At 48.0% G+C, this 22907-nt stretch overlaps 2 protein-coding genes across 5 annotated transcripts in view; one reads left to right on the plus strand and one right to left on the minus strand.

Annotated features, from left to right (window-relative positions):
• Positions 1–22907, plus strand: part of ralgps1 (Ral GEF with PH domain and SH3 binding motif 1) — a 729016-nt gene that overhangs the window by 114377 nt on the left and 591732 nt on the right. For all 4 annotated transcript variants that reach the window (XM_033049388.1, XM_033049390.1, XM_033049389.1 and 1 more), the window contains exon 2: positions 14246–14353. The gene's annotated coding sequence lies outside the window, so the exon portion shown is untranslated. The remainder of the gene's footprint in view (positions 1–14245; positions 14354–22907) is intronic.
• Positions 2194–7167, minus strand: LOC116991086. The gene is made up of 2 exons (XM_033049434.1): positions 6998–7167; positions 2194–3231 (listed from the first exon to the last, which is right to left on the minus strand). Exons 1-2 carry the CDS (start codon positions 7165–7167, stop codon positions 2304–2306), a joined length of 1098 nt encoding a protein of 365 aa, XP_032905325.1. The 3' UTR covers positions 2194–2303.

The following is a 22907-nucleotide window of genomic DNA, read 5'->3' on the forward strand; positions in this document are numbered from 1 at the left end:
TCGGTTCAACACCGGGTATGAGGGGTTACGGGGAGAAGGCAGGAGAATGGGGTTTGGAGGGAGAGTTAGATCAGCCATGATTGAATGGTGGAGTAGACTTGATGGGCCGAATGGCCTAATTCAGCTCCTATTACTTATGAACATGACCTTATAATGACAAAGGGGATGAGGACCGCTGGGGTGAAAGCTGCCCAAGCGAAATATGAGGTGCTGTTCCTCCAAATTCAGCGAACACATTTGCTCAATCCGCCTATACTTACTTTATCTCCTGGTTGCTAAACACCTCCCCCTTGCATTCCCACACTGACCTTTTTGTCCTGGGCCTCCTCCACTGTCAGTGTGAGGCCCAGCGCAAATTTCACCTGGGCAGTTTACACCCCAGCAGTATGTATATTGACTTCTCTAACGTCAAGCAACCCTTGCTTTCCCCCCTCTCTCCATCCCTCCCCCATCCGAGTTCTCCGACAAGTCTGACTGTCCCCTTGATTACATTTTATCTCTGTCTGCTTCGTTGTCACCTTCTCCGACTTGACATTGATCCATGCTACATTTTCCTTGAACCGCATCCCCTTTGATGTCTCGTTTTCACACCTTACACTTCCATGTCTCTGTGTCTCCCTCTCCCCTGACTCTCAGTCTGAAGAAGGGTCTCGACCCAAAAGGTCACCCATTCCTTCTATCGGGAGATGCTGCCTGTCCCGCTGAGTTACTCCAACAAATTGTGTCTAACTTCGGTGTAAAGCAGCATCTGCAGTACCTTCCTGCACGGATCACATCCTCGTTGGTCTCCTCTGCACCCTTTGGTGTACAAACTTCCTGCCGTGTGGCTCCGATCCCTGGGACTGAACTAGAATTTTATTCAAGCATAATCTTCCTGCTGTCTTGTTTCCTATTTGGAGATAAACCTTTTGTTCTTTCTTACCATTTTCAGAAAAAAAAATACAGTAACAGAAAGAAAGTGAGATCTAATTGTCTAATTACTTGTATCATTTAGATTTCAAGATGCTTATTTTACAATTCTTCAATTTGCCTTTACTATAAATGAGAAAGTTTGCATTTTGAGTCCATAAAACACATTTCCATCTTCTGTAACATTAAAGCATGGCACCTGGAGAAACTGTCTATGTTTTCACAGTCCAGATTGTACAATGGATCAAAATGGTTTTCAACCTGGTGGAGCTGCTCCTTCACAGTTCTGGCGAGACGAGTTCAATCCTGACCTCGGACGCTGTCTCTGTGGAGTTTGCAAAATTCACACTCTGACCATCTGGATTTTCTCCGGGTGCTCCTGTTTCCTCCCACATCCCAAAGGCTTGTAGGTTGGTTGGATAATTGGCCACTCCTTCTGTGTAGGTGAATTGTAGAACCTGGAGGAAGCAGATGAGGATGTGGGTCAGCGCCGCAAACCAGGGGTTCGATCCTGACTAAGGGTGCTGTCTGTATGAAGTTTGTATGTTCTTCCCGTGACCTGCGTGGGTTTTCTCCGTAATCTCCAGTTTCCTCCCACATTCCAAAGACATGCAGGTTTGTGGGCGAATTGACTTAGTATAACTGTGAATTGTCTGTACTGTGTGTAGGATAGTGTTAGTGTGCCGAGATCGCTGGTCGGCACGGATCCTGTGGGCCGAAGGGCCTGTTTTCGTGCTGTATCTCTAAACTAAACTAAACGTGTACCAAGATGCAGCTTTATTGGAGTGTGTAGGAAGGAATGCTGGTTTACACCGAAGATAGACACAAAATGCAGACATAAAAGCAATTGGATAACCGTTGGATGAGTTGAAGGAGTGGTTGATGGTGGGTGATCTGAAGAGCCCGTTCCCGGGATGGCGGGACTGTCATATGTTGATAGAATGGAGCGGCTGGGCTTGTACACTCTGGAATTTAGGATGAGAGGGGTTCTTATTGAAACATATAAGATTATTAAGGGATTGGACACGCAAGAGGCAGGAAACATGTTGGGGGCCCCCCAGAACCAGGGGGCCACAGTTTAAAGAATAAGGGGTAGGCCAGTTAGAACGTAGAATGGGAAAGACTTTTCCACCCAGAGAGTTCTGAATCTGTGGAATTCTCTGCCTCAGAAGGCAGTGGAGGCCAATTCCCTGGATGCTTTCAAGAGAGAGTTTGATAGAGCTCTTAAAGATAGCGGAGTCAGGGGATATGTTGAGAAGGCAAGAACGGGTTACTGATAGTGGATGATCAGCCATGTTCACAGTGAATGGCGGTGCTGGCTCGTAGGGTCGAATGGCCTACTCCTGCACCTATTGTCTATTGTCTCTGTGACTGCTGGGACTGGAATGAGAATTTTAAGCTAAAATCTGCTCAGTCTGACAAGGCTCCATTCTCAAAAGCACTGCAATTTCGTCCATCTTATCGAGCTCCCTGATGATGTTGGACACATCTGCATCGACTTCCATTCTGGCCACACATCTAGGAGCCAGCTCATCCTTCTCTATCACCACTCTGTAGGTATTGTCCAGCATGTACGTCCGCCTCTTGGCCGAGTGACAACTTGCATAGTGGTGGATTTTAGCCAGGTGCAGGAACTGGTTGAAGTTTGCGTCTCCTTCCTCCTGCTCCTTTGCCTTCACCAAAGAGATCTGCAGGAACTGTGCAATGTACTCCATGATCTGTTGGTGTGCCCGCAGTTCCTCGTGAGTATATTGAGGCTCCTCTTTGGTAACTGCACCAGCTTCGTCGCTGCTTGTTCTCCCTCTCAGACGAGGTTCCGTGGCTGCCTGGTCTTCCTCTGTTGAGTTCCTTTCTCCCGGTCCTTTGACCTGTTTTCCTTGACCTTCTTTGGTGCTGTTCTTCGGTGTCGAACCGTGCTTGCGCTCGTAGCTTTCCCCTGAGGTTGCACCACCCGTGTTCTCACTCCTGCCCTTCCTCCTTGCCTCTGGCTTGGACACCAGCGAGCTGCGTTCTCCCCGTGTCCCGTCACCTCCGTTTGCGTTCGATGTTGGGCGCGCGACGATGAGCTGCCACTGCGAGTCCCTCTGACTCAGCCAGATTTGGTTGGTGGCCAAATCGAACGTGTCGTTGTCATAGTAGTCATCCTTCACGATGACCTCGTCAGTCAGAACCGCTCCCAACTGCTGGAGTCTGAGTTCGGATCTTTCATCCAACCAGTAGGTCTGCTGAACTCTAACGCTGTGCATTGTCTTGCTGCTGTTGCTGCTGCTGCTGCTGTTCACTGTTGCATTCTGCCAAGGGTGGGAAAGGGTGGAAATGTAGAAACAAGTGATCAACAATTAGCTCGAGGAAAGTTGCTCCAATTCAATGAAACTTTACTGTCACATGTACCTAGATACAGTGAAATGCTCCCCGACAGCCCACCTCCAATTATTGGACTTCCCTCCAATTATTACACTTTAAAAAAGAACATTTGACGTGGTATTCATGTCTCTTCTGGTCTACATCTGCAGTTCCTTGTTTCTTTAGTGAAGACTCCATAGATAGTCTTACTCCTTATCCCAAAGCATGAACCATCTTAGAATCACACAGCATGGAAAAGGGCCCTTCGGCCCAACTCGTCCAAGCCGAACAAAATGCCCCATCATAGCTCGCCCCATTTGCCCATGAATGGCCCATAACCCTCTAAATCTTTCCTCTCTGTGTACCTGTTCAAGTATCCTTTAAATGTTGTGATAGTATCTGCCTCAACGACCTCCTCTGGCAGCTCGTTCCATACACCCACTACCCTCTGAATGGAACAAGTTGGAATTGATGAGGTAGCGTGCACATTAAATTGAGAACGGATTGAAATGGGATTGGAAGTGAGGACACAGGATTAGAATTGTACCAAGGGGGCAAATAATGCAGCCAGAACAAGTGAGGAAGGTGTATTGGTGCTGCTCCTGTACATTCAGTGCAAGATGTTTGTGGAGGGAGGTCATGATGACCAGAGGCACAGAATGGGCTTGGTTTTCTTGCCCATTGACTGTTGTTTAGAGAGACGCCATGAAAACAGGCCCTTCGGCCCACCGAGTCCATGCCGACCCGTTCACACTTTCTCATCCACTCCCCCCACGCACTCTGGGCAATTTACAGAGGGCCAATTAACTGGCGTGGTGAGGCATCAGCTGTCCCAGCTGCGCCACTGTGCCGTCCTCGAGGTGGAATCATTCCCGTCTCGATGGCACCGTTGATGATGCCTTAATTTCTTTGTAAACTTGAGTTGCTGCTAATTATCCACCAGAATTTATTTTGGCCTTTGCGATCAGGGCACAGCTGGGCAATATTCTGCCGATATTTTAAACGGCTCTGGATTCTGCATCAGATGGAGTAAGAACGAACTAGCTGGCACCAGCTTTGAAGCATAATTGTAGGGTGGATCCCAGTTGTAACTGCATTGTACGTTTGACAGCATTCATTCCCTAAAGGGCCTGTCCCACTTTCACAACCTAATTCACGACCTCTGCCGAGTTTGCCCTTGACTCGTACTCGCAGCATGGTCGTCCCGAGGTCGTAGGCAGGCCGTGATGCTAGCCGTAGGTACTCGTGGCATCAAGTAGGTCGGGGCGTTTTTCTAGCCTGATGAAAAATGTCCACGAGTAAAAAAGGTTGTGAATTAGGTCGTGAAAGTGGGACAGGCCCTTAAGGATGTTGCTCCTCAGAGAAGGTGATAACCCAGAACAGTTCATCAACTCTAGGAGCTGAATTAGGCCATTCGACCCATCAAGTCTACACCGTCATTCAATCATGGCTGATCCATCTTTCCCTCTCAACCTCATTCTCCTGCCTTCTCCCCATGACACCCCTATTGTTCAAATACAGGGGGGCATAACCATGATTTAGACCAGAGGAAGAGCAATTCCTTCTCGCTGTGGGTTGTGAATCTTTTGATGAGAGTGCGCCAGACAGACTGTGCATGCTGAATCATTGAATATATTCAAGGCCAAGATAGAATCTTGGACCAGAAGGGAATTGAGGATTATGGAGTGGAAGTTAATGATCACACTGTCCATGATCTTATCGATTGCCCTCGGACCAACTACAGCTCTTTGTTTTGCTGCAAGAGCCTACCTGGTGTTCAAAAACACTCCTCTCCTCTCCTCCCCTCTAATATCAGAAAGGGCCACTTGTTGGTCCCTGGTCATTTTTGGAGCTTGCTATGTCCAAAATCATACAGCTTAAAATTGAGCGGGGAAGAGATGGGGTGAATGCACCAAGTCTTTTACCCAGAGCAAGGGTATCAAGAACCAGTGGACATAGGATTAAGGTGAGAGGGGAAATATTTAACCTGAACCTGAGGGGCAATTTGTACACACATCGGACACAGGGTGGTGGGCATACAGAACGAGCTGCCAGAGGAGGTGGTTGTGGCAGGTACTAAAACTGAATTTGAATGACATTTGGACAGATACATGGATAGTCAAGTCAAGTCAAGTCAATTTTATTTCTATAGCACATTTAAAAACAACTAGTATGTGTAAGGTAGTGTTAATATAGAAACACAGAAACATAGAAAATAGGTGCAGGAGGAGGCCATTTGGCCCTTCGAGCCAGCACCGCCATTCATTGTTATCATGGCTGATCGTCCCCAATCAATAACTCGTGCCTGCCTTCTCCACATATCCCTTGATTCCACTAGCCCCTAGAGCTCTATCTCTCTCTCTGTGGGATGTGCGGGGATCGCTGGTCGGCTTGGACTCGGTGGACCGAAGGACCTGTTTCCGTGCTGTATCTCTAAACTAAACTAAAAGCATAGACGGCGGACAATCAGAACCTTTTTCCCCAAGGTGGAAATGCCAAGGTCAGAGGACAGAGCTTTAAGATGAAAGGGACCAAGTTTAAAGGAGATGTGCGGGGTATGTCTTTTTACAGAGAGAGGCGGGTGCATGTAACAAGCTGTCGGGGTGGTGGTGGAAGCAGTTACAGTAGTAGTCTTTAGATATGTAATGAATGGAGGGATTGGATCGTGTGCAGGCAGAGGAGTTCAACCTGGCATCATGTTTGGCACAGACACTGTGGGCCGAAGGGCCTGGCCTGTGCTGGATTGTTCTATGTGATAAAGCAATATGAGTGTGCTATTAAGTCTTGAAGTTCAGATATGTTTTAGTTACCAGGTAAGCTGGTTGGGTCTTGCTGCGTCTGTCACAGACAGCAGGGAGGTCTCAGGGTTCATTGAAGCCGGAGTTTGTGATTGCGACAGACCTTGTCGTCGGCGTCTGTCTGCTTCACACGTCGAAGATGAAATTAAAATCTTTCCAGAACACTGCCTTTGCATTGCCATGATGAATTGCAACATCAATAGATATTACAGCATACGCTTTACACCCTTTGCTGCAATGCTACCAGTACCTAAGCAACTGCTTCATTGAAATGGAAATTGCTTTTGCCGGTGACGTGCTCTTTCAGTATCCATGGTAATCATGGAGACAGTCACGATTTATGTGATGAATTAACGTATAGCTCAATTGAGGTAATGCCCCATTGCCGAGACCAATTCTTTCTGTACATAATCCATATCCCTCCACTCCCTGCATATCCAAAAGTCTCTGAAATGTCACTTTCGTCTCTGTCTCCACCACCCACCCCCAACAGCTCGTTCCAGGCACCCGCCACCTTCTGTTTAACAAAAAAAGTTGCCCTGCACAACGTCTTGAAACTTTGCCACTCTCACGTTAAAGCTATGCCCTCTAATATTTGATATTTCCATCCTGGGAAAAATAGGTTCTGACTGTCTACCTTATCTATGCCTCTCCTAAATGTATATGCTTCTCTCAGGTCGCCTCTTGACCAACAGTGTTCCAGAGAAAATAACCCAAGTCTGTCCAATCTCTCCCTATAGCTAGTACCACCAATATAATTCTGGTAAACCTCCTCTGCCACCCTTTCCAAAGCCTCCACACCCTTCCTGTAATGGGGCGACCAGAACTGCACGCAGTTTTCCAAGCGCTGCCGAACCAAAGTCCTCTAAAGCTGCATCATGATTTCTCGATTCTTATACTCCATGCTCTAACATATGAATGCAAGCAATACCATACGCCTTCTTTACCTGGAGAAGCCACCAGTGTTCTGCATGGGCTTGCCTTCAGCAATTGCCAGTGGAGGTAATGGCCTTGGGCAAGCCTGGTTGTCGGTGTTCTTGCCGAATGTCATCCGCTGAGGCCCGGTCTTGTGCCGGTGCCCCACCGCGGCACACTTCCCCTTTGGTTTCCACCACATGCCGTGTGCTTCACCACCAATCAGTCCACCACTTCCTCAACCGACCAACTGCCACCTTCTCCAGCCTGACAACAAACACAAATACACTAACAAGTGCTGCTACCTAGCAACGCTGCTGAATCGGTTAATGCACTGTGTTTACAGATGGCCACAGTTGGCAGCGAACATAGTTTGATTTATTAGCAATGGCATCACTGAACTTGCTTGTACGGATAGTCATAGAGTGACACAGTGTGGAAACTGGCCTAACCTGCCCACACCGGCCAACATGTCCCAGCTACACTAGCACCACCTGCCTGCGTTTGGCCCATCTCCCTCCAAACCTGTCCTATCCATGCACCTGTATAACTGTTTCTTAAATGGTGGGATAGTCCCTGCCTCAACTACCTCCTCTGGCAGCTCGTTCCATAGACCCACCACCCTTTGTGTGAAAAAGTTACCCCTAAAGATTCCTCTTAAATCTTTCCCCCTTCACCTTAAACCTACGTCCTCTGGTCCCCGATTCACCTACTCTGGGCGAGAGACACTGTGCAGTTCTCCTAATTCTATATGCTTCTATCAGTTTGCCCTTCAATCTATGCTGTTCCATAGAAAGCAACCCAAGTCTGTCCAACCTCTCCCTGTAGCTAATACCCCCAAATCCGGTCATCATTCTGGTAAACCACCTCTGCACCATTTCCAAAGCCTCCACATCCTTCCTGTTAGGAGACAACCAGAGCCTTACCCCCGTTCATCTTCCCTTTCTATTGCACGCTACATTGCTGCAAGCGAGCAGTGAGAATCCGTGGGCACCTATGAAGGTGGTTGGTAGAGGTTTCCAGTGCTGGGCTTGGCACTGTGCATGTACTCTACTAAAGAGAGACCAGACCAGCCAGGAAACTGTACTGTTGAATCAACAAAGGATGGAAACTCATGCTAAATTGCGTAGGCGAATCAATTGGTTTAAGGGGAGAGGGGAAAGATTTAATAGGAACCTGAGGGGCAATGCTTTCACTCAGAGCGTGGTGGATGCATGGAGTGAGCTGCCAGAGGAGGTAGTTGAGGCAGATATTATAACAACATTTAAAATACACCTGGGCAGGTACTCGGATAGCAAAGATTATGGGCCAAACAAGCCCATGGGAATCAGTGTAGATGGGGGATCTTGGTCAGCAAGGGCAAGTTGGGCCAAAGAGCCTGTTTCCATGCAGTGTGACTCTATGAATTTTCAGACGGGGCTTTTGTTCTCAGGGGGTGTGTTGGGAGTGGGCTATTTCTCCCGGACTGTCCTGCTGATCCAACATCTGTTTTGTTTGCAGCCTCTCTCTACTGAGTCTATTTTTCAGAGTGATATTCAAGGTTTGTTTTTTTTGCAAAAACATTAATCACTGTTCCTTTCAAAGGAACCCAGCTGGGCTTTGATCAGAGAAACATAGAAAATAGGGGCAAGAGTAGACCATTCAGCCCTTCGAGCCAGCACCGCCATTCAATATGAACTTGGCTGTTCATCCAGAATCAGAACCCCGTTCCTGCTTTCTCCCCATATCCCTTGATTCCATTAGCCCCAAGAGCTAAATCTAACTCTCTCTTGAAAACATCCAGAGAATTCCACAGATTCACAACTCTCTGGCAGAGAATTCCACATTCACAACTCTCTGGGTGAAAAGGTTTTTCCTTATCTCAGTCCTCAATGGCCTACCCCTTATTCTTAAACAGTGGCCCCTGGTTCTGGACTCCCCCAACATGGGGAACATTCTGTTTGACGTTGCATGTCCGTGGGTCATCTCAATAATGGGCAGGTACATGAATAGGGAAGGGTCAAAGGCGGGACTAGCGTAGATGGGGTATCACGGTCTGCATGGACTGTTGGGCCGAAGGGCCAGTTTCCGTGAGGAATAAATCTATGACTCTACTTAATTGCTGCATGTGTGTAGGTACAGTGAAATTTCAGTAAGAATCTTACTGAAGGTTAGATTTATAGGCATAGAGAAACACAGCGTGTGAAGCAGCATCTATGGAGAAAAGGAGTCGGCAAAGTTTCTGCTCGAGACCCTTCGATTCCTGGTGGCGGCGCGACTCGTTGCAGCGGCTCCTACAGCCTGTCTGTCTTTTTTTTATTTTTTGTCTAGTTAAATGTAGTGTTTGGTGTTTTTTAATACTGATTTTAAATGTGTATATGTGGGGGGCGGGGGGGGGAGGGGGAAACCGTTTAAAATCTCTTCCCTGTCCGGGAGACCCGACCTTTTCCCTGTCGGGTCTCCGTTGTCGTTGGGGCCTAGCACCGTGGAGCGGCCTCCAACCTGAACGACCCGGGGGCTCGAGAGACTGCGGAGGTGCGGACTACTCACCATCGTGGGGCTGGCCGGCCTCGGAACGAGGGGAGCGGTGGTGACTCGCTGCTGCGACTCGACTCCTGGGGCTCGGAGGCTCCAGCAACGCAGCCGCAGGTCCGGTGGACTGGGACATCGGGAGCTCACGGGTCCGGGGGGGAGAGAGAGACCGCTTCCCGGAGCTCCCGCAACGCGACTTCTCCAGCCCTTGTCGCGGGGTTGGAACGATCCGGAGCGGGGAAGTACATCACCCGGCACGGCTTCATGGCCGTGGGACATTACAGCGCCCGCCGGGGGCTCCAACTTCGAGACTTCTAGACCGGGAGCGGGGCCGTAAATCGCCCGGCACGGCCTAAAATGGCCGTGGGACTTATCATCGCCCGCCTGGGGCTTCGACATCGGGAGAGATATGGAGAGCAGTGGAGAGAAAAGACTTTTGCCTTCCATCACAGTAGGTTCACTGTGATGGATGTTTGTGTGAACTTAATTGTGTGTATGTCTGTAGGACATTGTTTTTGTTTGTATGGCTGTGGAAACAAAATTTCGTTTGAGTCTCACGGGCTCAAATGACAATAAATTTGTATTGTATTGTATTGTATTGTATCAGTCTGAAGAAAGGTCTCGACCCAAAACGTCGCCTACTCCTTTACTCCATAGATGCTGCCTCACCCGCTGAGTTTCTCCAGCATTTTTTGTCTACTTTCGATTTTTCCAGCATCTGCAGTTCCTCATTAAAGATTTATAGGCATAATCATACTTGAGTGTAAGAATTGTAGATTACACTGAGGTCGCGCACAAGAGTTGCTGCAACCTTCAGCGTACCAGAGAAAACAAGCCAAGTCTGTCCAACCTCTCCCTGCAGCTAATACCCCCTCATCCAGGCAGTGGCTTAGTGCCACTTAACTTGCATCAGCAGTGAAGTATGACTTTGCTTGGTTTCAGACCAGCAACACCACCTGCATGGTTAGTTTAGTTTCAAGATACAGCACGGAAACAGGCCCTTCAGCCCACCGAATCCCCACCGACCAGCGATCCCCGCACATTAACACTGTCCCACACACACATTCGGGGCAATTTACCATCATACCAAGCCATTTAATAACCTACAAACCTGTACGATTTTGGAGTGTGGGAGGAAACCGAAGATCGCTGAGAAAACCCACGTAGGTCACGAGGAGAACGTAGAAACTCCGTACAGACAGCACCCGTAGTTGGGATTGAACCCGGGTCTCTGGCGCTGCAAGGGCTGTAAGGCAGCAACTCTACCGCTGCGCCACCGTGCTGCCTTTTGTATGTAAAACTAGCAAATTGTGTCTGCCTGCTCTGACATTCACTGCTACAATTCCATCTACTACAAGTGCAGAAGCCACATTTCTTGTGGCCCAGAATCAGAGTGCACCCATTCTGCTATGGGTGTGTTTAACAGGGACGTGTAAATGAATTTAAATCTTTGGAGAGACAGCTCTGCGCTTCCTTAATAGGTGGGGTAAATGTATTTTTGCATGTCCGATCCCTCGAGTTGTCAATGAGAGAAGACACTCATATCCCTGCCCCTCCTTGTTCTGGAGAAATACATTGTCGGAGATGGACACAAATAGCTGGAGTAATTCAGCGGGACAGGCAGCATCTCTGGAGAGAAGGAATGGGTGACGTTTCTGGTCAAGACCCTCCTTCAGACTGAGAGTCAGGGGAGCGGGAGACCAGACATAGGGAAGGGTACAAAGAGCATGTAAGGGGTGAAAATGACTGATCAAAGAAGACGTTGATCAAACAAATGTCAAATTTTGATTGTTAGCTGAGGAAAAGGTGACAAAGATGCATATCATCAGTAAATTAATTAGGACAGCGATATTAGTTGGGGAACTACGATGGGGGAGGGATGGAGAGAGAGGGAAAGCAAGGGTTATTTGAAGTAGGAGAAGTCAATGTTCATACTGCTGGGTTGTAAGCTGCCCAAGCCAAAATGAAGTGTTGTTCCTCCAATTTGCGTTGGGCCTCACTCTGCCAATGGAGGTGTGAATGGGAGGGGAAGTTAGTGTTTAGCAACCGGGAGATCTCGTACGCCTGGGCGGACTGAGCAGAGATGTTCAGCGAAACGATCGCCGAGCCTGCGCTTGGTCTCGCTGATATATAAGAGTCCACACCTGGAACAATGGATACAGTGGATGGGTTTGGAGGAGGTGCAAGTGAATGTCTGCCTCACCTTAAAGGACTATCAGGGTCCTTGGAGGGAATCAAGGGAGGAGGTATAGGGACAGGTGTTGCATCTTCTGTGGTTGCAGGGGAAAGTACCTGGGGAGGGGATGATTTGGGTGGGAAGGGATGAGTTAAACAGGGAGTTGTGGAGGGAACGGTCTCTGCGGAAAACGGAAAGGGGTGGAGATGGGAAAATGTGGCTAGCGCTGGGATCCCATTGGATGTGGCGATAATGTTGGAGGATTATCTACTATATGCGATGGCTGATGGGGTGGATGGTGTGAGGCCCTGTTGTGACTGGGGAGAGGGAGAGCAGGGGAGGAGCTGCAGGGTACCGAGGAGACACGAGTGAGGGCCTCACCTATGATGGAAGAGGGGAACCCCCGTTCCCTAAAGAATGAGGACATCTCCTATGACCTGGTATAGAAAACCTCATCTTGGGCGCAGATGTGGCGTAGTCGGAGGAATTGGGAATAGGGGATAAAGTCTTTACAGGAAGCAGGGTGGGAAGAAGTGTAGTCGAGATAGTTGTGGGAGTCAGTGGGTTTATAATAGACGTCAGTCAATAGTCTATCTCCTGTGATGGAGATGGTGAGATCAAGAAAGAGAAGGGAGATGGCGGAGATGGTGCAAGTGAATTTGAGTGCAGGATGGAAATTGGTGGTGAAGTTAATGAAGTCTGTTTGTGCTGCATGGGTGCAGGAGGTAGCACCGATGCAGTCATCAATGTAGCGGAGATAGAGTTCGGGGATAGGGCCAGTGTACGCCTGGAACAAGGATTGTTCAACGTACCCTACAATGAGGCAGGCATAGCTGGGGTCCATGCGATTGCCCATAGCTCCATTGGACTTGGAGGACGTGAGAGGAGTTGAAGGAAGAAGTTGTTGGTGCAAATTTATACATGTCGCTGTGATAACTCTCAATTTTACCAATCCTTTTCTCAATTTATCTGAGCTCAGGGTTTTACACACTTCTATAAAATCATCCCTCAGCCGCTTGACCTCCAAGAAATAAAGCCCTAGCCTGCCCAACCCTTTAGTCTAGCTCAAGCCCTTAAGTCCTGGCACCATCCTCATATATCTTCTCTGCACGCTGTGTAGTCCTGCTGTTTACACCCTCACCCTGACACCTCACTGACTTCTTCTCATCATTCCTTTGGACAAGCGAGTTCCGGACTCCCATCTAAATCCTTCAAATAACTAACCTGGATTCATGTTCCCTGGGTAATGACCTCTCCCTGCCACGAGAAACAGTTATTTTATGGTTGCCCTGTCTAGCTCTCTTATTATTCTCAATTAAATATTCTTAAATGTCCATTACTTAGCAGAAAAAAAAAACTATGTCTAGCCAGTTTTTCCTAATAGCTATAATTCCCCAGTTCCAACAACATCTCTATGACACAAAGTGCTGGAGTAACCCAGCGGGTCAGGCAGCATCTTTGGAGAGAATTGGTAAGGTGACGTTTCGGGTCCGGGACCCTTCTTCAGAGATCCATTCTCCAGAGATGTGCCTGACCTGCAGTGTTACTGCAGCATAGACCAGCATCTGCAGTTCCTTTTTGATTACATCCTCATGAGCTCTCCTCCTGAATTGGCAATTCCACTGAATAGATAGACAATCAGATTGCCCCGATAAATCTTGTTGCAAGTGGAAAGGTGCTTGGCATAAAAAAATAGTTTGGTCATAAAAACTGCTCGTTATCCAGACCTTATATAATTGTCCTATTATTGGGAAGGGCACAGACACAAACGGTACCATGTGTCAAAATCAAGGGTACGCTGTCTCATAGCCATCGACCCACTGCCCCCCCATCCCCTTTACTGGAAATGATCAGTAATTATATGAGATAAATGATTTTGATAAACCCTATGTATGTTCTCACTTAGATTAAAACAAGTGCCAGTGCTCTTGAGTGTTAAAAGTAGGCCATGGAGCCATAGAGCGTGGAAACAGGCCCTTCGGCCCAATTTGCCCATACCGACCAACATGCCCCATCTACACCAGTCCCACCTGCCTGTGTTTGGCCCATATCCCGTTAAACCTGTCCTATCCATGCTATTTATCCAAAGCGGTCTAAATGTTTCTTAAACGTGTGATTGTACCTGCCTCGGTTACCCCTTCCGGCAGCTCTTTCTGGACACCCACTACCCTCTTTGTGGAAAAAGTTGCCCCTTCAGGTTTTCTATTAAATCTTTCCTCCCTCACCTTAAACCTATGTCCTCCCGATTCCCCTACGCTGGGTAAAAGACTGTGCATTTTACCCGTGCTATTCCTCTCCTGATCTAGCACACCTTTCCTGAGAAGATCACCCCTCATCCTCCTGCGCTCCAAGGAACAGAGTCCCATCAAGCTCAGGGTGAGGGTTAGATGGCGAGACAGCCTTGAAATGAGTGGATTAAATCTGCCCCAGGCTGTTGTGATGTCACCGTTACAGAATAATGCTGCCCTGTGATTCACAGAGAAATCTTTGACCATTCCAAAGACAAATTGGAAGCAAAATGAAGGCATTTGCACGGTTGACTGAATTATGGACTGGTTGCGAGGCTATAACACTGGCTCCTGTTCTGTTTCAGGTCCGTCAACAGAGTCCGGCTTTTGATTAATCCCCAGCCCTGACCGTTCCTTGCCAAGGTACCAGTCACTCGGAGACTGCGTATGTAAGAGCAGAACAAGAGATATGGGTGAGTGCAAATGTGCTATTTCATCAACTAGGCCTGTAATTTACTGGCATGTACATGGACGTGGTGACGCAAGGAACTGCAGATGCTGGCTTCCAGAAGAAAAAGGCACAAAGCGCTGGAGTAACTCAGCGGGTCAGGCGGCATCTCTGGACGACGTGGATAGGTGACATTTCGATTTGGGAGTCTGAAGAATGGTCCCTTAAGTTCATAAGTTATAGGAGCAGAATTAGGCCAATCGAACCATCGAGCCCACGCCATTTAATCATGGCTGATGTATCTTTCCCTCTCAACCCCAGTCTCCTATCTTCTCCCCATAACCCCTCTGACACTAACACTAATCAAGTACCCGACCCAAAACATCATCTATCCATGTCCTCCAGAGTCTGGTGAAGGGTCTCGACCCGCAACGTTGCCCATCCTTTTTCTCATAAGATGCTGCCTGACCCGCTGAGTTACTTTGTGCATTTTTATAATATATGTGGACTACTTGTCCGTCTTGTTTTAAGCTGGGAAAGTTTATTTTTGCTGCATCACAGATGCTACATGAACAGATACTTCTGAAGAAGGGTTTCGACCCGAAAAACGTTGCCTATTTCCTTCGCTCCATAGATGCTGCCTCACCCGCCGAGTTTCTCCAGCATTTTTGTCTACCTTGGACAGATACTTCTATTTATTTTGGTCTACCTGTTGTGCACCAGCAGGTTTTCTCTCTGCCACCATCCAGCTCATCCGAGACCCTCATTGCTACCTCTCCCCACGCTGGCAATTTCCCCAAGTAACGATGACCTGGGTTTGGTGAGGGAGGGTCATGGCCTCAAGTGTGGGGTCCAGATCTTCTGTCCATTGCAGCAAGCTGGTTACTTGTCACCGTTTTACAGGCACATTACAATACATAATAGCCTCAGTACGTGTTACAAGATTGCACATGGCACTCATAGACTTTTTAAATGATACCAGACTATTGTCTATTGTCCTATTGTCTATTGTCTATTAGTCAGGGGATATGGGGAGAAGGCAGGAACGGGGTACTGATTGGGGATGATCAGCCATGATCACATTGAATGGCGGTGCTGGCTTGAAGGGCCAAATGGCCTACTCCTGCACGTATTGTCTATTGTCAGACAGGGCTGGTAACACCAGAGACCCAGGTTCGCTCCTGATCTCGGGTGCTGTCTGTGTGGAATTTGCCCATTCAACCTGTGGGTTTCCTTGCGGTGCTCCGGTTTCCTCCCACATCCCAGTGACGTGCGGGTTTGTAGGTTAATTGGCCCTCTGTAAATTGCCGCAGGGAGTGGATGAGAAAGTGGGATAACTAGTGTGAATGGGATCGGTGGTCGACAAAGACTCGGTGGGTAGTATCTTTCATTCAATCTTTCAATCAAGACAGAAAACCCAGTAACATTAACATTGCAAGGACATTCAGCCCCACGAGGCTGCTTTCCCATTCAGCAGAATCATGGCTGAGCTGACATTTTTTCGGGTCTACTTTCCTGCCCTTTCTCCACAATCAAAAGAGTCTCCCAATTGTTTAACCTTTCCTTATATGACAACTCCTCTGTACCTGGTCTGAGTTTAGTTTATTATCACGTGTACACGAGGTACAGTGAAAAACTTTTGTTGTGTGCTAACCAGTCAGCAGAAAGACAACACATGATTACAATAGAGCCAACCACAGTGTACAGCTGCAGGATTATCCTGATGAATTATCTCTGAACAGCCTCTGACAAACCATACTTTCTAACTGAGTAATACAAGTTTAGTTTAGTTTAGTTTAGAGATACAGTGCGGAAACAGGCCCTTTCGTCCCACCCAGTCTGCGCCGACCAGCACATCCTACACCCACTAAGGACAATTTTTACATTTACCAAGCCAATTAACCTACAAACCTGTGCGTCTTTGGAATGTGGGAGGAAACTAAAGATCTCGGAGAAAACCCACGCAGGTCACGGGAAGAACATACAAACTCCGTACAGACAGCACCCGTAGTCGGGATCGAACCCCTGGTCTCCGGCGCTGACCCGCATCCTCATCAGCTTCCTCCAGATTCTGCAATTCACCTACACAGAAGGAGTGGCCAATTATCCAACCAACCTACAAGCCGGGATCGAACCCAAGTCTCCGGTGCTGTAACTCTACCCCTGCGCCACCGTGCTGCACAAACAATTTTCAGCCCAAACAAGCTTTGGGTTGAAAATGAAACCAATATTTATCTCATCCATTCAGTCTGTGGGACTAGTTTATCTAAACTTGAGGTAATAACGATTGAAAGAATGCTTGGCTCCACTTTCACAAAAGGCCAAATCCCTTTGTCCCCGCCAGACAACAAGCTGAAGGTCTCCTTCTCTCAGTGGAACCGTTCAGAAGCCTGATAACAGAGGGGAAGAAGCTGTCACTGAGTCTAGTGGTGCGCGCTTTCAAGCTTCTGTACCTTCTGCCGGACGGGAGTGGGAATGACCAGGGTGGGACAAGTCCTTGATCATATTGGTCGTGGAAGCACATTCACCCCATAAACAGCGATGGGTGGAAAAGGCAGCTCCCTACCAACTTTGTGGGGACAGCTGGTGAAGTACAATAGATGTAGGTCTTGTGAAAATGCATTGTGTGTGGTATGTGTGGGTGTAATTACTGAGGGGTTGTTGCAGAATATTGTTAAATAACTAGCAACAAAAGATCCCGATTCTCTTAATTTTGGCTTCAGTTATATTTGTTGAGAATAACATTTTTCTTTTTGTTTTGATGCCTTGTAACGTTGCCAGAGTGCAAAAGGCTGTCTTTTAGTCTTAGTTTAGGGAGACAGCGTGGAAGCAGGCCCTTCGGCCCACCGGGCCCATGCCGAGCTGCACACCTGCACTATCCTGCACACATTAGGGACAATTTACAATGATACCAAGCCAATTTGAAGTGTGGGAGGAAATCGGAGCTCCCGGAGAAAACCCATGCAGGTCACGGGGAGACTGGGCAAACTCCGTGCAGACAGCACCCATAGTACGGCTCAAACCCAGCGCCACCGCTTCACCGTCATCAACAGTTCTAAATTACACCCCAACCAGACCCAATGTACCTCAAGTAGCTCGTGAGAGGAATAGGGTTGGGTAAACGGACAGTGTTTTGCCCAGAGTAGGGGAATCAAGAATTAGACGACAGAGGTTTAAGGAGAAGAGGGATAGATATAATAGGAACCTTATTTAACTTTTTTTACACAAAGGGCGGTGGGTGTATGGAACGAACTGCTGGAGACGGTTGAGGCAGGTGCTATCGCAACGTTTGATAAACATATAGACAGGTACATGGATAGAGGGATATGGGCCAAACGCAGGCAGGTGGGACTAGAGTAAATGGGGCATGTTGGTTGGTGTGGGCAAGTTAGGCCAGTGGGCCTGTTTCCATGCTGTGGGTCTATGACTCTAGGTGAAGCAGTTTTGATTCCACACGTCAACGCTAAATGGTTGTCCCTCAGTCTCTGGGGCTTATGCTGACTTTATGTGTCTCCACCCTTTACTGATGGATCGCTCCTCTGGTCGGATCGGAGCTGTGGACTGCGGAGCTTTCAACTGTGGCGCTGACTTTAACATCTCGGAGGCCTGGGATCTTTCGCCGTGGTCGCCAGTGTTGGAGCTCCGCCCAGCTCGGCCTGTGGACTTCGGGAGCCACGGTCTCTGGTAGGAAGCGGCCGTTTCGGAACTCCAAGAGTGTTCTTCCGTCGCCGGAGCTCCATCATCCCGGCGAGAGGGCCTGAAACATCGGGCCGAACGTAGCGGTGACTGCGGAGGCGTCAATAGGCCCCGACTACGGGTGGACAAGGGGAAGAGGACTGGACTTTTATCATCTTCCCTCACAGTGGGAAACAGTTGATTCCACTGTGGGGGATGTTTTATGTTTTATGTTAAATTCTATAATGTTGCGTTTACCTTATTGTGTGCTGCATGGTAACTCAAATTTCACTGCACCAACTGGTGTATTTGACAATAAATGTCCTTTGTCCTGTTCAGAACAGATGGAAAAACATGGACACTTCCACCTCGGCATCTTCTTGGTGGTCCCGCAGGGTGCACTCCAAGTGTTCACACCACTTGTATTATGGACTCAAGTCACAACAACCCCTGGTCTCGTGTCGAGTGTTTCCTGCGGTTCTTGAGCTGATAACATACATATGTTTGTCCAGCTGAGTGAATTCTAAACCCTAGCTCCATCTGCTTTGGGTAATTTGATCTCCTTTTACTCTTTCTTGACCAAATGTTCTTGGCAACCTATTTCTAACCCATTTCTCTAACCAGTGCATTAGCTAGTCCAAATCTAATTTTGAATAAATGCAGACACAAGAAACTAAAGATTCTGATATATAGAAAAGGACACAAAGTGCTGGAGTAACTCAGCAGGTCAGGCCACATCACTGGAGAACATGGATAGGTGATGTTTCAGATCAGTACCTTTTTACCAAAAGTCTGAAGAAGGATCCCGACCCAAACGTTACCTATCAATGTTCTCCAGAGATGCTGCCTGACCCGCTGAGTTACTTTTGAATCCTTTCTTGTTTGATAACTTGAATGCATTTAACGGAACAGATTCTGAGACTAGACTCAGCGAGTTACTCCAGCACTTTGTGTCTATGCTCCTATCACTTGCTAGGCTTTGTACCACCCCCATCTCTCTTCCAGATTTCTCCCCCTCATTATATTCAATCCGAAGAAGGGTCCCGACCTGAAATGTGGCCTAACCATTCTCCAGAGATGCTGCCTGACCCAGTGAGTTACCTGAGTTACTCCAGCACTTTGTGTCTTTCTTTGTAAACCTGCACCTATCGTTCCTTGTGTCTTCAAGGCCATTTTTCATCGCCCATCCCGACATGTCCTTGGGAAGGTGGTGCCAAGCTTCTGCTTAAACCAGTGCAGTCCAAGTGGTGATAGTGCCCCCAATGTGCCATTTGGTAGGGATGCTTTGATGAAGCAGGAACAGCTAACATATTGCCAAGTCTGGCTGACGTGCGACTTGGAGCAGGACCTTTGGAGGGGGGCTACCCAGCGAAACCTGGGGACAACGCTACACCTCTTTAAAATAGAGCCACGGGATATTTCGCAACCACCTCCAAGAACAGAACCCTGCTTAACATCATAACTGGTGGGGCGCAGTGGTAGAGTTGCTGCCTCACAGCGCCAGAGACCCGGGATCGATCCTGACCACGGGTGGTTCACCAGGTAACCCTCCAGAGGGTCTGCTCTCGACTTTAGATTTTAGACTTTAGAGATAAGGCGTGGAAATGGGCCCTTCGGCCCACCGCGTGCGCACCAACCGGCGATCACCCCGTATACTGCCGCTGTCTACTGGTCTCTTGAACAAGGCAGTGTTGAAGCAATTCCAAGCTGTGATGTATAAAATCACATCTCTCCCCAGAGAGAACAAAGCCACGTGTCCGCATCAGATGCCTCTGAAGGCAGGTTTCACTGTAACCTGGCTTTGAGCAGCACTGTGTCGTCATGGACAAAACTCTTATTGTAAAGAAATACAACAAACAAGATGGTTATATGGAGAGTTCAAAAAAAGCTTCATGCTGTAACATCAGTTATGGGCGGCACGGTGGCACAGCGGTAGCATTGCAGTCTTGCAGCGCCAGGGACCCGAGTTCCATCCTGAATACGGTGCTTATCTGTACGGAGCTTGGACGTTCTCCCCGTGACCGTGTGTGTTTCCTCCGGGTGCTCCGGTTTCTTCCCACATCCCAAAGACGTGCAGGCTTGTAGGATAATTGAATTCAGTAAATTGTCCCTAGTGTGCAGGATAGGACTAGTGGACTAGTGGGGTGATCGTTGGTCTGCGTGGACTCGGTGGGCCCAAGGGTCTATTTCCATGCTGATTCTCTAAACTAAACTACACTTCTGAAGAAGGGTCTCGATGCGAAAAGTCACCCATTCCTTCTCTCCAGAGATGCTGCCTGTCCCGCTGAGTTACTCCAGCAGTTTGTCTCAACGAGTAGGATTGTGTAGTCATGTACAAAACTCTTACTTACAAAAAGAATGCACCAAACAAGATTGTTCTATGGGAGAGTTAAAAAAAAAAAGCTTCATGCTGTAACATCTGGCTTCAGTGATTTGTTCCAAATGGAATCAAATTTCTGACTGGATTGTTCACACATCTGCTTGTGGGTTGGGGATGTTAACAAAGGTATCACACATCATCATCAGGAACTTACTCAGTCCCTTGAAGCCAACAGACAATGCAAGGCGAGTGGCAAGGGCACTAGACACATGCAGGTTAACAGTGTGGGAGTTCAGCGCTGTTTCGGGTGTCCTCTTTCAGTTGAGATGTGAAGCAGGGTTCTGTTCTTGGAGCTGGTTGTGAAATATCTCGTGGCTCTAGTTTGAAGAGCTGTAGAATTGCCCCCAAGTTTTACTTGGGAAGCCACCCTCCCGAGGTGCTGCTCTGGACCTCAAACGTTAGAGATACAGCGTGGAAACGGGTTCTTCAGCCCACTGAGTCTGCGCCGACCAGCGATCACCCCATACACGAGGTCGATCCTACACACAGGGGACCATTTCACCTACAAAACCTGTACGTCTTTGGAGTGTGGGAGGAAACAGGAGCACACGGAGAAAACCCACACGGGTCACGGGGAGAACGTAAAACTCCTCCCAGACAGCGCCCGTAGTCAGGATCGAACCCACGGTGCCACCCCTGTTCCCAGAACACATTCGGACATGGACATCAAGTGCTTCTGGAAAACCATCAACTCATTAAAAGACTCTCTTTGGTCTGCCCGAAACTTGTTGGCCTCCCAGCAGCGCGAGATGTCCATCAGGGAATGTTGTCGACCGCCGGCCCATATCAGTCAAATAACACTGGCACCTTTGCACTGACCCATTTGAGGCTAGGACTGTGAACGTAAGTCTCCAGACAAGGGTTGTGGGCTTGAGATCCCTCGTCACCTTGCATTTGTCTTGGTTTTTTAGGGGTTACTATAGGGTGATGTGGGACCAGGTGCAAAACGCTCTCTGGCCCCGTTGGGAATTGGGCGTTTTATGAACTTACGAGGTTGTAAATAGCATCTTACTCTGAGCTCAAGTTTCCAAGAGCTTTCAAAGGTTGATGACTGGACGCAGAGGTCTCCACACATGTTTTAAGCATCACGCAGGAAGCACTGTATGGGCTATGAGATTTTGATCTGAACTGTTCCTAGCCTAAAGAAGGTTTTTAATGAGGTTTGGTTTCCAATACAAAAAAAAAATTAACCGCCGTGTTTTTTTTCTATAATTAGTCATTACAGTTGAGCCTCAACCTTTAGTTTTAACCTTTTCATTTAGTTACACTAACTTCAAGTAACCCTTGCTTTCCCTCTCTCTCCGTCTACCCCCCACTATTAATTATTAATGTTTAGTGTTTTCATTATTAATGTTTAGTGTTTTCTGAGTCATTCGCAACTGTCACTGTATGTCATGTTGTTACTTGTGGGTGGAGCACCAAGGCAAATTCCTTGTATGTGAATACTTGGCCAATAAACTTACTTACTTACTTACCCTTGTTCTCTGACTAGTTTCACTGAGCTGGATTATACTGATTATATGCCTCGTTGTCGCCTTCCCCTCAGCCAACGATGAACCACTCTACATTTCCTAGGTGGACAAAAATGCTGGAGAAACTCAGCGGGTGAGGTAGCATCTATGGAGCGAAGGAAAAAGGTGACACTTTGGGTCGAGACCCGAAGCGTCGCCTTTTTCCTTCGCTCCATAGATGCTGCCTCACCCGCTGAGTTTCTCCAGTATTTTTGTCTACCTTCGATTTTCCGGCATCTGCAGTTCCTTCTTAAACACTCCACATTTCCTTATCACCGTCTGCTTTGATTTGTCGTTTTCACACCTTACCCATCCATAGCTCTCGGTTCCCTTACACCTGACTCTCAGTCTGAAGAAGGGTCGGTCACGGTGGCACAGCGGTAGAGTTGCTGCCTTACAGCAAAATGCAGCGCCAGAGACCCGGGTTCGATCCCGACTACGGGTGCTGTCTGTATGGAGTTTGTTTGTTCTCCCCGTGATCTGCGTGGGTTTTCTCAGAGATCTCCGGTTTCCTCCCACACTCCAAAGACGTGCAGGTTTGTAGGTTAATTGGCTTGATTAAGCGGCTTTTTCACGGGGCGACTTGATGCAAGAGTTAACCAGAGTTTAACATCGTGGGAACCTCGTGCGATAACAGTACGGCATTCGTGGACCACCGTGGACCACCGTGGCGCTAACGGCAGGTAATCGTGTAACTTGGTGACCCGGGAGAAAATTCAAGCAAGTTTGAATTTCTCCAAGAGTGACTTGTACACTTGTGGTTGAGCATTGCAACATTATATGAACGTAGTGGCCAGTGCGATATCCGTGCGATATCCGTAATAACTCTTGCGGGTAGCGTGGGAACTCCTGCGAACGGTGAACCCGGAAGCTGGACAGAGGGGACAGAAGGTGAGTAAAAATTGTCTTCTGTGGGATTGAATTTAAAAAATAAAGATTTGCATCCGCATATGGACATCAACTTATTCATGAGTTATGTTAATGAGATTCAAGAAAATAACTATAATCTTTAA

This window comes from Amblyraja radiata, chromosome 32 (assembly GCF_010909765.2).
Source record: "Amblyraja radiata isolate CabotCenter1 chromosome 32, sAmbRad1.1.pri, whole genome shotgun sequence".
NCBI lineage: Eukaryota > Metazoa > Chordata > Chondrichthyes > Rajiformes > Rajidae > Amblyraja > Amblyraja radiata.

Bases quoted from the DNA above. Each gene is read 5' to 3' on its own strand.
- LOC116991086 (XM_033049434.1), bottom strand. From the start codon at position 7,167: ATGTGGTGGAAACCAAAGGGGAAGTGTGCCGCGGTGGGGCACCGGCAC. The intron at 3,232-6,997 runs GTAAAGAAGGCG...GATCACTTGTTT, and splicing joins AACACTGGTGGCTTCTCCAG to CTACATTTCCACCCTTTCCC.